The sequence below is a fragment of the Cnephaeus nilssonii genome, assembly GCF_951640355.1.
Source record: "Cnephaeus nilssonii genome assembly, chromosome: 9".
NCBI classification, from domain to species: Eukaryota; Metazoa; Chordata; class Mammalia; order Chiroptera; family Vespertilionidae; genus Cnephaeus; species Cnephaeus nilssonii.
The window spans coordinates 84,893,115-84,910,615 of NC_137080.1; the positions used below are offsets into that span (position 1 = coordinate 84,893,115).

General features: G+C 52.4%; 2 protein-coding genes across 7 annotated transcripts in view; both read right to left on the bottom strand.

Annotated features, from left to right (window-relative positions):
• PTK7 (protein tyrosine kinase 7 (inactive)) overlaps positions 1-1,034 on the bottom strand; it is a 59,447-nt gene extending 58,413 nt beyond the window's left edge. Inside the window, exon 1 of the mRNA XM_079779785.1 lies at positions 774-1,034. Within this exon, the coding sequence (XP_079635911.1) occupies positions 774-852 (79 nt within the window). The 5' untranslated portion in view covers positions 853-1,034. The remainder of the gene's footprint in view (positions 1-773) is intronic.
• Positions 1,035-2,220: 1,186 nt separating this feature from the next.
• Positions 2,221-17,380, bottom strand: KLC4 (kinesin light chain 4). Of its 6 annotated transcripts, none has more exons than XM_079780306.1 (17): positions 16,778-17,304; positions 16,435-16,509; positions 15,389-15,674; positions 13,395-13,625; positions 11,582-11,663; positions 10,745-10,955; positions 10,189-10,276; positions 8,281-8,382; positions 7,346-7,519; positions 6,963-7,062; positions 6,731-6,783; positions 6,446-6,516; positions 5,192-5,300; positions 4,479-4,619; positions 4,077-4,192; positions 3,362-3,425; positions 2,221-2,693 (listed from the first exon to the last, which is right to left on the bottom strand). In XM_079780306.1, the coding sequence occupies exons 3-17, from the start codon at positions 15,647-15,649 to the stop codon at positions 2,643-2,645; spliced, it is 1,854 nt and encodes a 617-aa protein (XP_079636432.1). In that variant the 5' UTR covers positions 15,650-15,674; positions 16,435-16,509; positions 16,778-17,304; the 3' UTR covers positions 2,221-2,642. The 6 variants fall into 6 exon arrangements, with proteins under 6 accessions (XP_079636432.1, XP_079636431.1, XP_079636433.1 ...); XM_079780305.1 differs by having other exon boundaries at positions 16,435-16,514; XM_079780307.1 differs by lacking the exons at positions 16,435-16,509; positions 16,778-17,304 and adding an exon at positions 17,332-17,380.
• Between the last annotated feature and the right edge of the window lie 121 nt (positions 17,381-17,501).

Sequence of the window (17,501 nt, forward strand, 5' to 3'; positions counted from 1 at the left end):
TTTGCTTTCCTCGGCTGGAGGCACAGGATGGAAATCCAGGAAGCACAGCACAAACCCCGTCCGCACCTTTGAGGCCGGCCATGCCCGATTTTGGCAGCGGCCTTCACACATTAGTCACCGCGACAGCCTGGGACTCGGCTCCCCAGACTCAGCCCCGGCTGGGAGTGGGCTCGGGCCCAGGAGCCAGAGGAGAGGGGGCGGCCCCTGATTCTTCCCTTCCTCCGCCCTCGCCGGCAGGGCCATCAGGGGTCCCGGCTCGGCCCCGGCGCCCGGCGGAGGGAAGCCGGGAACGCCGGGCCGGCCGTAGGGTAACAAAGCTACAGCGCGCCGCAGGTCGCCCTGCATCTGGCCCCAGGCCGGCCTCCCGCACCTGGGCTGAGCCCGCCGGGGGCACCCCGTCTCCCCCACCGCCAGACCCCTCACTGACCGCCCCTAAGTGGGGGTAGTCGGTTTTCTCCCGAAAATAAACTCCCCACCGCGGCCCGGGCGCCGGCAACTCCCGGCAGCTCCCGAGCAAAACTCTCCGCCCAGGCCGGGAAAACTCCGTGGAGGCTGGAAACGCGACCTCGTGGACGTGGGTGGCACAGGGTCCCCAACCGACCGAGTCCGCTCGGGGCTTGGCCACCTCCCAGCCGCCGGGACCTCGCACCCCAGCCAGCCTCGCCAGGGTGACTTCTCCGCTCCGGCCGCCCAAACCCACTCCCCGGGTGCCCCCTGGTACCAGCGGGGCTCCCGCGCTCCCGAGCCCGCTCCCCCGGCTCGCCGGGACTCACCTCCCAGCAGCGGCAGCAGCAGGACGCTGAGCAGAGGCAGCCGGCGGGGGCTGCTCGGGGCTCCCCGCGCAGCTCCCATCACGGGGGGCTCGGGGAAGGCACCGGGCGGGCGCACGGCGGACGCGCGGACTGCGCTCCGCGGCGGGCCCTGGAGGCCGAGCGCACCTAAGCGCGGGCGCCGAGGCAGCAGCCGGAGCCGGAGGCGTCCCCAACCGGAGCCGCGCGCGCCCGGTACCTCTGAGTCCTCGCGCGTCTCCGCCGCCGCCGCCAAGCCCCGCCCCACGACGCCCCCTCCCCGCCGGCCGCCGCGCGGCGCCCCGCCCCCTCAACGCCCCCTCCCCGTCGTGGCGGGGAGGAGCTCGCAGTTGGGGGAGGGGTCTGGAGATGGATCCCGGGCAGAGGGAGGCCCGGAGAGTGCCCTGGACCTGAGCGAGGTAGGGTGAGATAGACTGTGCCTTCCGCCTAACGTGCAAGGATCGGGGGACCATAGTGACTTTTGATTCCGTGGCCCCTGGGGAGGATGGTCAGTTCTGGGCCTTCTAGGGGACTCTGACCAACAATTCCCCCAAAGTCTCCGGGTGGGAGGGAACTTGGCAACCTGAAATCTTTAGGGAGACCTAGAACAGAAGGCTATCCTTGGTGTCCCCCAAGCAAGGTAACCTGGAGATACGGTGTAGCCCCAGGAGAAATGAGGGCCCGGTGCATGGCCGGGGTCTGGTTTGGCTCTGGACCAACATTGAGCCCAAAGGTAGAAACTGACTGGACTCAGAGCGCCAGGCTGAAGGCTGTTAAACTGACAAATTCATCCCAAGTCCATCTCCAGGCAGTCTGGGCTGTGTCAGGGCATGGCCAAGTCTCCAGCTGTGGGGAGGCCCAGCACAGCCCTTGTTCCAGGCACCCCCACCCCAGCGCCACCACCCCCACATTCTTTCTTTGTTGTGAAAGCAGCAAGGGGTGTAGGAGGCGGGTCAGGAGGAGTCAAGCTTTAGAAGATGGGCCCCAGCTGCTGTTCAGGCCTCCAGGATATGCTGAGAGGGGATGGATAGTGAGTGCCTCCTTCCCCTCTGGCTCCGGAGGGCCCCCCAGGCCTGCTTAGACCTCCCTTCCCCCAAGCAGCTGGGAGGAGGAGGGGCAGCCACAGAGGGCCTCACAGCCCGGGAGCAGTGGCGCCAGGACTCCAGGGTCCTGCCACATGGCCACCACATGTCCCTGACAACCCAGTCCACAGCACCTTCTCCTTGGGTTGTGGGCCTCCTCCCCCATCCCCCAGATGCCTTCCTGCAGCCCTGCTGGAGAGGATACAAACAGGGGAAGGACGAGTGGAGAGGTCCAAGAATCAACACGCCTCCTGTTGCCCCATCCATCACTGCTCCTCGCCCTTCCCTTCCGTGAAGGGCCCCAACACAACCCTTGCTTCCTACCCTCTTCAATCAGGACTCAAGTGGCAGAATGGTTACCTGATTCTTTTATTTAAGAAAAGTGAAATACATGGACCTGAAGTGAGGCAGCCGAGGGAACAAGAGAGGCCAGGGCCAGGTATCTTGCTTGGCCAGCCCAAAACCTCTGACAGAAAAGCCAGCAGCAGGCTGCATCTCTGAGGTGCATACCTGCTCCTTACCCACCCTGGGAGCCTCAGAGCTAGTTACTGAGAGGACCACGGGGTGGGGAGAGGAGGGGTGGGGAGAGGATGTCGTGAGGGTCCTTGAAAAGGATTCCTGAGGAGGGAGCTGAGACCCTAAGGGCAGCAGCAATCTTCTGGTTGACTGCGCCCCTTCACTGTCCCACCAAGGGGCTGGAAGGGCCTGGAGCAAGAGGGAATGCTGTGAGGGCTGTGGGGGGACCCAGGAGACCTGGGGGGTGGGTTGAATGTCAGCTTCTTGAAGAGAGGTCCATAGTGCTGGCACTGAGGCCTCGGGAGACCTGAAACAGACAACATAGGCCATCAGCCCCGGAACCTCAGCCTCCTGAAGACTGTCCCCTGGAGTCTGTCCATCTCATGGCTGCAGTCTTATCTCTTGACCTACAATGGAACCTCAACCCCAAGATCTGAGGCTTTGCTAGGATTTTCCAGAAGGCTACAGTCTGGTGGAGAAAAGACCTGGAAGAGCCACATGAATATTGGCATATACTTTGAATGTGTTGATGCAAGTGGTCATTTCCGTTAAAATGTCATTACTGTTTTTTCAAAAGGAGATGATTGAATACTTTTTTCTTTTTCCCTTTTTCTTGACTACTGATTCCCCAGGGTAAGGTGGCTACAGGAGGAAGAGCAATTAGAATCCCCAAATCTTTCTTGAATTATTACTAATTCTAAAGTACCAGTTTAGAGAACACCGACTCCTGTTACCCCCTGATTAATTTAATTGCTACTATCTCTGACCTGAAACTGTCCCTTCCTAGTCACCACCACCACCACCACCACCACCACCACCACCGAGCCGCCTGCCTGATTCCGTCTGCCAGGTCCGGTTCTGTAGCCAGAGTCTTCATCCCAGATGACTCTCTCTCTTCCCTAACTCCCCCTGGGTTTGCTCTAAGGCTGTCTTTTCTTTCTCACCCACCAATAAGCTCACCAGCACTGCTCTCACCTGCAGGGGTGCTGCACTGGGATGGTTCAGATAGTTTAAGGAGGCTGCCCGCTTCATGTTGCTGCTACAATGGAAAAGAAAGAATTAAGACCTCTTCTCTTCCTTTTTTTTATTTTTGTTTTGTTTTGTTAGTCCTCACCCAAGGATATTTTTTCCATTGATTTTTTCTTTAGAGAGAGTAGAGGGAGGAAGAGAGGGAGGGAGGGAGGAAGGAAGAGAGGGAGAGAGAGAAAGAGAGAGAAAGATGGATGTGAGAGACACATCAATTCGTTGCCTCCTCCACACTCCTGACCCAACCCGGGGTCCGGAATGGAACCTGCAACCAGAGTATGTGCCCTTGACCAGGAATCCAGCCCTCAATCCTTCAGTGCTCAGGCTGACACTCTAACCACTGAGCAACACTGGCCAGGGCACTTCCAGTGTTACTAAGACTGTGGGTCTGCCACACAAAAGCAAGTCACTGCCTCCTCCCCATCCCGCCCCCCCCCCCCCACACACACACACACACTTTCTTATCTTCATCGGTAAATAGCATCTCCTCAGGTGTCCTTTCCCCCTACTGGGGCACCCATTTTTCCTGAACTCTCTCCATGGACATCCCATTGACCTGCTCTATGATTCTCTCCAAGACACTTCTCCAGAGGTGAGAGGCCAAGAGGCTTTGGAGGACAGGGCTCACTTGCCTGCTTTGCCCTAACTCAGTCTCATTGCGTACCTGGAGGACCGAGGTTCAGTTCCCTGGAGCTTCTTCACCAGGAGTTCACTGCTTCTACGAAGCATATCCCGGATCTTGCCGAGAGAGCCACTCCTCTGCAGGGTCCCACTGCCATCCTGGTGGAGAAGGATGAGGAACAGAAGCTAAGGGGACCCAATGCAGACTGGCTTCTGAGTCTACTCCTGCCATTTATTCTGCACACACACCCCTCCCCCCAAAGCCCAGGGACTGAAAACCAGAGCCCTGTCACTAGCTGGCTGGTAGAGATTCCTCCGAGAGGGAGAGTCTTGACTGAACTGGAGTGGGGACATGTTCTCCTGTCCTTCATGGACAGGCTCAGAGCCTCTCACTACCACCAGCAGGCGGGGGCAGGAGAGATCCAGGGGCAATTGTCAGACTTACCCCTGACCACTCCACAGCCACAGAGGCATCTTCACCTCCCTCGTATTTCACGCTGCTCCCAGGACCCTCCTGGGAGGTCCTTCCACTGTCACCCTCCCCAAGCAGCTCAGCCACCTTGGTCTGGCTGATAGGGTCAGTGCCCTGGAAGAAAAAGGAAGAAGCTGGGACTTGCCACTCCTTACTCCTCAGGATGGGTCTTTCAAACCTTTTTCACCATCAGCCACAGGGAGGAAGACACTTTTCCTTGTGATGTCCCAGTACACAAACTGGAACAATACCCGCCTTTTCTATGTGCGATGCATTCCTACATATAGATGCATATATATGTTTAGCCATGGCACATACTGAATTGATTTCTTGACCCACTGATGAGCTAACACCCACCAATGGAGAAACTCTCTTGACATTGGGCTCCCTTCATCCACACCATCCATGCATGCCTCTCTTTAACAGTCAACAAATGTGCAAGGGCAGGGCTTCCCTTTTAATAATCCCTTTTAGGGAAGTGAACCTTGAACTTGGAGTTCTGACCACAAAGGGCAGGTTTGGGTAAGAACACACTTAAAACCACCACAACCACAAGGGTTAGCACCTTCCTCTCTAGGTCTCCCTCCTCGGTCCCTCCTCTTATTCTTCCGAGACTCAGAAGAAGCCTCAGTGGTCCTGTCCCTAGGGCCCTACCTCGGGATACCCTTCCCCTCCCAGTCTCTGACCTGTTTCCGGGAACGCAGAGCACATTCCTCCAGGGTCTCGGCTGCCTCCAGCTTTCCCTGGCGCCTGTACAGAGCTCCTAGGTTTCTCAGAGTGGTGTTCACTGTGGGGCTGTGGGGGGTGAGACCAGGGAAGGAAGTGAAGATGGGCTCTAAAAAGAAACAGGAGCCCTAAGCGGTTTGGCTCAATGGACAGAACATCGGCCTAAAGACCGAAGGGTCACGGGTTCGAGGGAAGCCCTGCCCTTCCACAATCTGCAGGCTCCTTTGAGGCCCGGGCCCTGGTCGGGGCTCGCGCAGGAGGCAACCAATTGATGTATTTCTCTCACATGAATATTTCTCTCTGTCTTTCCCTCTCTCTTCCACCTCTCTCTAAAAAAGCAATTGAAGCTCCGTGTTGTATAGTGATGCTTCAGATGTTTTGTAGTTTGGGCATAAGGACACAGTCTAAACAACTGACTTTTCCCTCCCTCCCCTTCTGAGGAGCCTTCCCACCCACACCCACCTCCTAACCCACACTAGTTCATTCAATGATGAGGCTGAGCAGTGAAGAGCATTTCCATTCAGATAAGGTGCCTCTTAGGCCACTGGAAAGGAACCTGCACCCAGGGGGCCTCTGAGCCTTTTCCCGTCCTCTCCTGCCTACCCAGCCTCTTGATTTTTGCAGACACTTTCTAATTATGTTCCTTTCTGCTGCCACAATCAGCATGATTGTAGAGTCCAGTCAGACCATTTACATACCAACAGTTACATTAAAGCCGAATGCACAGATGAACATGTCATAATTTTTGTTATAATAAATGCAAAATTTACAAGTAAAAAAAATAATAAAATAAAAAATCAATTGAAAAATATCCTTGGGCCGAAACCGGTTTGGCTCAGTGGATAGAGCGTCGGCCTGCAGACTGAAGGGTCCCGGGTTCGATTCCGGTCAAGGGCATGTGCCTTGGTTGCGGGCATGTCCCCGGTGGGGGGTGTGCAGGAGGCAGCTGATTGATGTTTCTCTCTCATCGATGTTTCTAACTCTCTATCCCTCTCTCTTCCTCTCTGTAAAAATTCAATAAAATATATATTTTTTTTTAAAAAAAGAAAAATATCCTTGGGTGAGGATTAAAAAAGAAAAAAGAAACAGGAGAGGGAGAGAGCAGAGCTAAGGCCAAGGAAAGTCATAGGGGAGAAAGGGAAAGGTCCGGGAGGCCAGGATCAGGGCTGCATGGAGGGCCTCAGAGGCCAAGCCACCTTCTCCCTGCCGCTTACCTGCTCACTTTGCAGGCCTTGTACCAGCCTCCGTACTCCACGTAGGGTGTGCCGCCCTCCCGGTGCAGGGTCTGCAGGAGGACAGAAGGGGAGAGGAAGCCAGAGATGTGACTACAGAGATTTGGGGTGCAAGCTGGAGCTGGGCTAGGGTGCAGGCTGGGTTGGGGAAGGCACCGTGCATCTGGGGCTGGTGCTTGGTTGGGAAGTGAAGAACTGGGCTAGTGCAAGGAGTAAGACAGAGGTCCTGAGAGCCTCCGGCTCCCCAGGCTGGCTCCCCCCACTCACTTTGCTCATTTCCTCCCGCTCCTCTGCATGCATCCAGATGGGCTTGTGGTTATCTAGGGGTGATACATGGGATGGCATGGCAAGGTTAGAAAACTGAGCTTTACAGTATGGGGGGAGCCAGGACCCAGTGGCCCATAGGGCTGGACTAAAGGGATCTGGCTCCCCCTGGGAACCACTGTGGCCTAACCCCCATTCCTCCCAGCAGCTCCCTCTCCAGGCTATCACCACTCACCATCCACAGACCCAAACTCCTGCACATGGGCTTGGGTCAGGATCTCTTTGTAGAGCGTCTCAGCCTCGGCATATTTACCCTGTTTCAGGTAACAGGAAGCCTAGGGGCAGGAAGGCAAAAACACAGGAGCAAGAGATGGAGACAAGCTCTCAGCCAGGCTCAGGGACGTCCACTCCTCACACCTCTTTTCCTAGCTGTGGGTCAAGAGTGTTCCCACTCCACTCCTAAGAGGCTATAGGACTTCTGCTTCCCACTGGAGTGAAGCAGATCCCTCAGCCCCAAAGGCAGCCCCAGAGATGGCACAAAGGTGATGGTGTTAATGTACCAGACTATGATGCTGTCCCTTCCCCTCCTTCCACCCACTTTGCCCCCTCGTCCCTTACCAGGTTATTCTTGGTCCGGGCTACATTAGGGTTGTCTGGTCCCAGCTGCCCTTCATAGATGGCCAGTGCCCTCCGGTAATAGCGTTCCACAGCCTCATACTTGCCCTGGTTTTGGCACAACAGGGCCAGGTTGTTCAGCTGCTTTGCCACATCTGGGTGGTCAGTGCCCAGGACCTGAAGGGAAGCAAAGGAGGGATAGGTGGCTGTAAGTATGTGTGTCCGTGTGTGCACATGCATGCACATGCACCTACAGGGAACGGGGAAAGGGAATGACAGAAGAGAAGACAACCAAGAAACCAGAAACACCAATCAGAAAGGATATATGCACCTCTATGTTCATAGCAGCACAATTTACCATAGCTAAGATTTGGAAACAACCCAAGTGCCCATCAGCAGATGAGTGGATTAGAAAACTGTGGTACATCTACACAATGGAATACTATGCTGCTATAAAAAAGAAGGAACTTTTACCATTTGCAACAGCATGGATGGATCTGGAGAGCATTATGCTAAGCGAAATAAGCCAGTCAGAGAAAGATAAATATCACATGATCTCACTCATATGTGGGATATAATGATCAACATAATTTGATGAGCAAAAATAGATCCAGAGACAAATGGCAGGGGAGGGGGGCGGTTAGAGAGCAAGCAAAGAACTTGTATGCATGCATATTAGCATAACCAATGGACACAGACACTGGGGTGGTGGGGGCTTGCCCGGGGTGGGAATGGCTGGGGGGGAGAGGTCAATTGGGGAAAAAGGAGACGTATGTAAAACTTCAGACAATAACAAAAAAAATTAACAAAAAAAAAAGAAGTCAAGGCAGAGCTAGGGAGGTGAGAAACAAAGAAGTGAGGCAAGAGGGTAAACCAGAAGAGAGATGGTGGAGAAGGGGTCACAGCAGCAGGGAAGAATGGGGAGAGGATGTGGGCACCTTTTCTCGGATCTCCAGTGCCCGCTGGCACAGCGGCTCCGCCTCCTTGTATTTGCCCCTTTTACCGTAGAGCACAGCCAGATTGTTGAGTGTGGCAGCCACCTAGGAAGACAGGCCTGTCCCCTCAGACACTGGTGCTTTCAAGGACATTGAGAGTTGGAGGTCCTCCCCCATGCTGCACAACCCCAAGAGAAATGGACTCTGCCACCCTAGCCAGAGTCAGGGGAGGGGGAATTGCTGAACTGGATGGTCTGGGGTTCTCTATGGGGGTGGTATAGCCACCTAAGGGCATTTTTTGACATTTCTGAAGGTGGGTTTTCTTTGTGTGGTTTTTTTGTTTGTTTGTTTGTTTGTTTGTTTTTTGTTTGTTTTTGGTTGCCATGAATATTGGGGGCCTTATTTCCTTTTAGGAGGCAAGGAAGCTACAGATGTTCTGCATGTATGGAATAGCTCTGCCAAATTTTGAATGTCCTACCTGACATTAAGACACTGAATGTAAGCTTTGACACTTGGTGGGATATCAAGACACGAGTTATGTTTTCTGAGATACAGCATCTCTGCCTATCACATGTCATAACATAGAGAATTATTTTCACACAGTTAGTTCGCTTCCAGAAATATCTTATTTCTCATTTTCTTCATTTTGACAACCTATTGTTTACCTTAGCATGCTACCCCTACTTATTTCTCTCTGTTTTATGATATACAAATAAATCTGGTCTGTTGTTACTTATTCTAACACTAGATTTTAATCTCATATCCACCAATCTTTCTGCTGTCATTTTTAATACTTATTTTTTTAAAAATAAGTTGTTATTAATTTTAGAGAGGAAGGGAGAGGGAGAGAGACATAGAAGCATCAATAATGAGAGAGAATCATGATTGGCTGCCTCCTGCATGCCCCCTAGTGGGGATGAAGCTCGCAACCCAGGCATGTGCCCTGACCTGGAATCGATCTGTGATCTCCTGGTTCAGAGGTCAATGCTCAACCCCTGGGCCACACCTGCAGGGCTTAATACTTATATAGAATGGTTTCCTGGTCTTACCCCTTCTAAATATAAAATTATTCATTATATATCAGACTACTATATCATATCTTCTAGCATAGTTATATTCAGTACAACTGTTACATTATATTTTTATTTCATTGTAATGTATTGTATATATTATTTTATTACTAGAGGCCCAACACGCGAAATCGCATGCAGTAGCCCGCCACTGCTCACAGCCCCACCACACTCGCAGCTGCGCCCACCTGCCCGCTGCTGCTCCTCACATTTGCCACCCCGCCCAACCGCCTTCATGGTGACCTGTCATTTGGTCATCACGTTCGTCACGGACACTGGCTTTTTATATATATAGGTAAATTACTTTCCCTGTTTCACTTCTATATTAATAAGGTATCATTAAATGTTTTGAAAATTATATGTGTAGGTAGATTACATATCTATGAATTAAGTTTCTGGAAAATATTCATTATAAGAAGGAGTCATTTGGCCCTGGCTGGTGTGGCACAGTTGGTTGAGTATCATCCCATGCACCAAAAGGTCACTGGTTTGATTCCCAGTCAGGGCACATGCCCAGGTTTTGGGCTCGATCCCCAGTAAGGAGCATGTAGAAGGCAGCTGATGGATATTTCTCTCTCACATTGATGTTTCTCTCTCTCTCTCTCTCTCTCTCTCTCTCTCTCTCTTCCCATCTCCCTTCCTCTTTCTCTCTAAAATCAATAAAAACTTTTTTTTAAGGCGTCATTTGGGTCTCAGAATTGGGATCAGTAGACAGTGCCTGGAAGAAAGGAGTCCTCACATCTCCTTCTTGAGCATCCCCAGTGACTAAGCTGCAGACAGAGGATAGACAAGTTAAGAGAGACCAAAAGAGCATGAGGGAAGGAGATCAAGGAATACTGACCGCAGGGTGGTCCCGGCCCAGGGTGCTCTCCCGGATGCTGAGGGCATCATTCAGCAGGTGGGCAGCTTCCTTATACTTATTCTGGTCCCTGGAAGAGGACAAAAGTATCAAGGGGTTACTGTGAACTCTGCCATCTCCTTTCCTCCTTTCCTTTGGGATGCCTGAGATACATTTAGGGATTGGACCCACCATGAAGAGACACGAAGCCCCATGTGAACAGTGACAGGGGCTCACCAATACACCCATACTGTATGCAAAACTCTACCATGTCAAGAGGAGGCCACCAGTTATTGGACACAAGAAGCAGAGAAAGAGACCCTTCCCAGGAGAAAGACTGGAAAAGCAAAGAGCCTGAGAAATGAATATTCTTTAAGATCAAGGGCTCAGGTATGGATAGAATGAGAGTTCCGGTACAGAAGAAAGCCTCCAAGTGGCATACACCTGGAAGGCCCAGCAGGGAGAAGAGATAGCCAGTGGAGAGGAGGAATGGGAGCCAAAGATGGATCAAGGTGGAACCTGGAAGCAGATTTGTGGCCAGAGGGAGGGCAGTACTCACCGATACACCAGAGCAAGGATGTTGAGCATGGTTGCAACATCTGGGTGGCCCCGGCCAGATGTGCGCTCCAGGTCCTCCAGTGCCTGCTTACAGAGCGGCACGGCCACCTCGTAGCGACCCTGAGCTGCATACTGGATCACCAAGTTGTGCAGAGTCCGTAATCTTGCTGGGATCTCATATCCACTATGTTGGGCGCCCTGGCCACGTGACACTAAACCATCCCAGAAAACGAACAGGAGACTTCCTCAGGGAACTCTTCCTCTCTCCTTTGCTGTCTGCCCTCCCCACCCCTACTCCCTGTCTTATTCCACGCCTGCACCTTCCCGCCCCCACCACCACTGGGCTCTCTCTCTGGAGATCTGCCTGAACCTTTATTCTTTTGCCCACTCCCTTGAACCTGTTCCATTTGTTCACCCAGTAATTCATTCACTCAACATTTACTTCCTAAGTATGAGCCAGGGGCTGTGCCAGAGATACAAAGATAAGAGAGACCTGGTTCTTTCCCTTGAGGAGCTCGTGTTCCTCCACTCCAGAGTCCCTCTCCCGCTCAACTGTGAACTCCATACTGGCCAGACCCCTGTCATTCTCATCTCGGTATGCCTAGTGCTTAGCACAGTACCTGGCACATGTTAAGTGTTTTACTAAATGTTGATGAGTAAGAAATGATGGGGAGGCTGAGGAAATCAAAGTACCAGCCAAGTCTCTGCCCCATCTCCAGAGGAAGGAGAACCTATTTCTGGATGGTGAGCATCCTTTGTCGGGGGGCTGGGGGAGGGGGCACAGCTGGCCAGGTTCCTGCTGCCCCTCTTCACCCTCCCATTCCAGTGACAGACTCACAGCCATTGCTTGGGTCTTCTTCTTCCTCATTGGGGAAAAGGTCATCCAGGGAATCCTTGGTAGCATCACCTTCCTTCTCCTCCTAGAAAGAAAGCAGCAGCATATCTGGGCAAAGATATCCCCCCAGTAACCTTCTTAGGGCCCCTCTGAACCATGAAATCCCTGACAGGTGAGGTCCAGGAAACAACCTTGTTCCTGTCCCTGCCCCTGGGAAGGCCAGCATTTGTTTCACCAAGCTAAGGCCTCTTGTTTGCAAATCTCGACTTTCCCTTTCTTCACATTCAGAGAGCTTCCTTCCTAAGTACCTTCATTCTCCAGCCTCCACCTCTCGCCCCCTCAACTCCTGTAATTATAGTCCTATGTGTTTACATTGATTATATGTCTGCCCTGTCTGTCCTGAGGGCAGGGAGTGTGTCTGATCTTACTGACACATACCCAAAGTGTCTACCTCAGCCTGTGCCCATCATCTGCCACTGCTCATGCTGGACTTAGTGCCCAACCCTCACTGTCTAACCTACTTTCACACTGGGCAACTTCGCTGTGCCCACAGGCACTGCAGCCTTGTACAAACACCTCCCACCCTGCTGCCCAGCTTCCCCATTGTGTCCCATGCAACCAGCACACCTCCCCTGGAATAGACCAGCTTCCCAGCCCTGGAGCCTTATCTATGACACCCCCACCCCCCAGTTTAGAAAGCTCCTCCCTCTCCATCATCATCCATCAAAATCTATCAGAACCCCTAACCATTTAAATTTAAAAATCTAACCTATATCTTACCATCCCTGTACCCTGCCTCCTCTGTGACTCTTTCTCAGACCATTCCAGTCACCAGGAACCTATCTCCTTGCAATTCTTCCCACACTGACTGGACCCCTCACCCAGCACTGAGCATCTGTTGCTTTGTGTTGTCCCACATGTGTTCTCGTACGTAAGTCTTGTTCCTACAGCTACATTATAAGCTCAAGAAATCAGTCAATGAAAGAAAAATACCACATGATCTCACTCATTTATGGATAATAAAGAACATTATAAACTTGAACAAAAAGATAGATACAGAGACAGTAAAGCATCAAACAGACTGTCAAATTACAAGGGGAAGGTTAGGGAGAGGTGGGGGAGATAAGAGATCAATCAAAGGACTTGTATGCATGCATATAAGCATAACCAATGGATGCAAAACTCTGGGGGGTGGGGGCATATATGGGAGTGGGGTGTGGGGAGGGCAATGGTAAGATATGTACACATATAATACCTTAATAAAAAAATGAAAAGGAAAAAAAAAAAAAAATAAGCTCAAGAAAACCCAGAAACTCTCTTTTCTAGTTCTTTACATATCTCCTATACATATCTTCTTGAACTGCTTAAAGATATATAAAGGCCTGTTGAGTGAGGGTTAAATTTCATACATTTTAAGAGCAAATTTTAGGAGTTTCTTGTTCAACTGGGCTATGCTTTCCCTAATTGTAGCACTTAGGATTCTGGATAGAACTGTCCAGGTGTTTTATCTGTTTCCCCACACAAATCTATAATTGTGAGAGCAGGAACTCTGCCTTGTCCACTGTTGCATCCCCAGGGGAGTGCACAGTGCCTAGCATATATGATAGTCACTTAGTTAAATGTCGATTGAATGAGTGACTATTCTTTCCCCTTGCTGTCAGCTGGAGCTGGGGTCAGGACCTGAATTCTGCCAGGTGGGGCAGGTTGAGCAGCAGTGTTGCCCCCTGCAGATGATGGGGCAATTGCCCCATTAACTGTGGTGACTCCCAGCTATCTGAACGCCCCCACCCTGGCAGCCTTGCCTGTACATGCTTACCGTGGTGTGCCCATCCTCGTCATACTGCCGCAGCTGCCCCAGGAACTCCAGGTGCTTCTTTTCCTCCTCCAGCTGAGCCACGGCCTGCTCACTGTGCTGTAGCCGCTGCTGGGTACCTGCCAGTTCGTCCCGGAGCCACTGGTTCTCCTGGCACAGCCGACGTACTTGAGCCCGCAGCTTCTGTTTCTCTGACTCCACTGTGCTCAGGTGGCTGGCCAAAGCCAGCATCACCTAGGTGGGCACATCCTGTGAGCACCAGATGCTGGCTAGGAGTGTTCAGGGATAGGCAGGAGGAGTGGTGGCAAGACTAGCAGAAGCCAGGAAGTGGGGTTGGGGAGCAATGGCTCTATCTTCAAAATATACCCTGAATCCAATTTCTCACCAACTCCATAGTCACCACCCTAGGCCAAGCCACCATCAATTCCTACCTGAATTACTACAATAGCCTTCTTACTGGCCTCCCTGTTCCTGCCCTGGTTCCCTTAGAGTCCATTCTCAACCCAACAGCCAGATGATATTTTTAATATGTTATCTCTCCTCTCCTCATCCTTATGACTTACAAGTTCCACATGATCTTCCCCTTCTCCCCAACCCCATTACCTCTTGAACTTCATTTTCTATTTTGGTTCCCCTCATTCACAGTACTGTAGCCACACTGGCCCTCACTGAGCTCATTGAAAAGGCCCTGGTTCAGGGCCTTTGCACTTGCTGTACATTCTGCTTAGGATGCCTTTTCCCCGTTTATTGCATGACTCATTCCCTCCTCTTCAAACCTTTGCTCTAATGTCACCATTTCAGTGAAACCTTTGTTGTTGTTTTTTTTAAAAAAATGTTTTTATTAATTTTAAAGAGAGGGGTAGAGAGATGGAAAAAATCAATGATGAGAGAGAATCATTGGTTGGCTGCCTCCTGCACGCCCCCTACTGGGGATCGAGCCCAGGCATGTGCCCTGACAGGGAATCGAAATGGTGACCTCAGTGGTTCACAACCACTGAGCCACCCTGGCCAGGCCAGTAAAGCCTTTTTTTGACCACTCTATCTAAACTCATATGCCTTCTCCATACTTCCTAATCCCCTTCCCTGCTTTAATTTTATTCTTTTATCCTTAGCAATTATCACTGTGGCATACTGAAATCATTTACTAATTTATGTATGCACTAGAGGCCCGGTACATGAAAATTCATGCACTGGAGGGGGTGTCCCTTAGCCCTGCCTGCCCCCTCTCACAGTCCAGGAACCCTCAGGGGTGGGAGGCGTCCCGGCGATCAGGGAAGGCGATGCCCCATCACACCTCTGCTGCTGCCACTGCCAGCAGTGCAAGCCTCGGTCAGCCCTGGTTACCTGAGCCTCGGATGGACCTGGGTGGCTGGGCAGCCACCATCCAAAGCTTGCCAGCACCTCAGGCCAGCCCTGGGTGGCTGGGGGGCTGAGGGGACTTGGGGACTCCAGAGGCAGGCGTGCAGAGAGGCCAGGCTCGCCTGGGGGCAGGCCTGACATTGCTGCACGCCTGCTGCCCTGGCAGGGCTGAGTGGACTGGGCACTGCCATCTTATGGCTGTGGGCACTGCCATCTTTGAGGGCATGGCAGTAAATTAACATATTCCCTCCTTATAGGCTGTAGGTGCCACCATCTTTGAGGGTGAGGCAGTCAATTAGCATATTCCCTCCTTATTGGCTGTGGGTGCCGCCATCTTTGTGATGGTGTGAGGGTCAATTAGCATATTCCCTCTTTATTAGATAGGGTTATCTGCCTCCCCTCGCAAGAAAGTAAGCTCTAAGGTGGCAAAGATTTTTGAGTGTTGTGTTCATGTTGTGTCTCTAGTGCACAGAAGAGTGGTGCCTGGCACATAGTAGGAGCTTAATACATATTTACTGAGTGAATGAATGAATGAATGAATGCAAGAATCTAGGACCAGGGGATCCTAAGTAATCCCAAACCTCCAATCAGACAACTGCTCCTCCATGGACCACCTGGCACCATGTCTTCCCTCTCACCTGGGCCTCACTCAGCCCCAGCTCAATGTTTTCCATGGAACGGCGCAGCTGCCGGGCCTTCTCATGCACCACCAGTCCTTCTTCATGGCCTCCCTGCTGCAGACACTCAATGGTATGGGACAGGCTTTGCAGTACAGCCTGGTGTTCACTGTGTAGGGCCTCCAGCCCTTGGCTCACCAGCCGAGTGCTTCCCAAGATCTCCTCCTGGCTGAGCCGGTGCCCTGCAGGTTCATCTCGCTGCCCCAACACCAGGCCCGACATCCTGCCCTGGAGGACCTTGCCTGGGCTAGGAAAACAACAGAGCTCAAGTGAGGTAAAAATAAGAAAGAAAGGCTGAGCATCTTGGTTACAGGGTGGTGAGGATCCAAGTTAAGAGATGAGAGAGAGTATGGGCAACCTTGTGTTTTAATTGGAGAGAGACAGTGACCAGTGGGGAGGGAACCTACAACACTAAAAACATAAAGCTTAAGGTTGTGGGAAAGAAAGAGGGAGAGGAAATGACTTAAACCAAAACACACACACACACACACACAAAACAACAACAACAACAACAAAAACAAACAAACAGAGAAGGAACAAAGGTCCTGATAACTAGCAGAGGGATTTAGAACTGAGGACCAAAAAAGAAAAGGAACTGGAGAGAGAGAGCTTGGTTTAGGAAAAGGAATCAGGAGATGAAAGACAGCATTACAAGGAACACAGGGTGTTTGGGGAGAGTTGCACAAAGGGAACAGCATTAAAGCAGACAGGAGAATATGCAGAAAATAGTGCAGAGGTTTTGGGGAAAAGGAAGGATACGTTTCAAAGTTAAATCAGGGAAAAGAAGAAAACAGGAGCCTTCATCACAGGACCCAGATGAGAGGGCCCCAACAGGCTCAAGAGCTTCAGGCTGCGGCACCCACAGAACCAAGACCCGCATCTCCAAACCTGGTCAGCCCTAACTCTTTCCCCACTAGTTTTCAACCCATATTTCCCACCCTCCAGGTCTCAGGCTGCTTCTTACGTCCTCAAAAGGGTCTTGTTTCTCATCGTTGAAGTCCTCTTACCTGTTTACCGAGCACAGCCCGTGGCTGTGGCACTCAGGCCGGAGCCCGGAAGAAACTCCGATCACTCAGAAGGATCTGCCCTGCCCAAAGTCCAGAAGTCCAGCGTTTTCACCCCTTCTCTCGCCACTTCACAGCCACCCAGAGGACCTGGCACAGAGCCCCACCCAGGACAAACACCCTCCCTCCTGCTGCAAAGACGACCAGTGTCCCTCCTCCTTCCCCAAGCCAATCTCTCCCTCACCCCAAGCCTGGGGAGCTATTTTCTCCCAAGAAGGGAGTGAGCCTTGATCTGGGACCTGACCCGCGAGAAGAGGCGTGTCTGGTTAAGAGTAAGGAGGAAGACCTGCTCACTCCTGGCTCAGTCACTTCCATGGCTGTCGGTTAGGATCCCCTGCTAACAGGCTCTGAGAGACTGCCTTAAGGTGCCTCCCAGAGGCCTGATGACGCAGGGAAGAGTGTCAGGTCTGCTGAGCGGCTGCAGGGTCACAGGGAAACGTGGCGCTGGGAGGTGGTCTCCCGGGCTTTGGAATGCGGTTGAGGGCCCCAGGCTGTCCACCTGCCCTGGGGCCCAGGATGGGGGTGGAGTGAGATGGGCGGGGGTGACGGGGGAGGTGCAGGTGGACGGTGGAGGTCTGCGTCGCGGGTGAGGACTCAGCGGCCCAACAATCCCGAGGTCTGTGAGTCAGTTGGTAGCGCAGGGGGCGGGGCAGGCCGACTGTCTGTCTGTCTGTCTGTTTGGACACTGAGGGGCGGGAAGAATCGCAGGGGGCGGAGTTTTTTAGTCTGTCTGGAGTGGTGTGAGGTCAGTCGGCGGGGTTTGTTATCTGTCCGAGAGTGCGGGAATAAGAGGTAGCGGGACCTCAACCCTCAGCCCCGGAGTTACTCTCAAAGACTCACCCGCACTGTGTCGAGCTGGCTGCCGCCCTTGCCGGTACTGCCCCTTTAAATCCATCATGGCTGCCGCTCGAGGCAATTGTTTTGACGGCTCCGAGGGGTGGAGCCTGCTCCCCAGTCACGCGACCTAAGAGCCGCCCGAGGATTGGCTCTGAGGACGCGCAGGCGAGAAC

Bases quoted from the DNA above. Each gene is read 5' to 3' on its own strand.
- KLC4 (XM_079780303.1), bottom strand. From the start codon at position 16,806: ATGGAAGTGACTGAGCCAGGAGTGAGCAG. The intron at 5,301-6,445 runs GTAAGCGGCAGG...CACCCCCCACAG, and splicing joins AAGGCCTGCAAAGTGAGCAG to CCCCACAGTGAACACCACTC. The intron at 2,694-3,361 runs GTGAGAGCAGTG...TGTCTGTTTCAG, and splicing joins CCAGTGCAGCACCCCTGCAG to GTCTCCCGAGGCCTCAGTGC.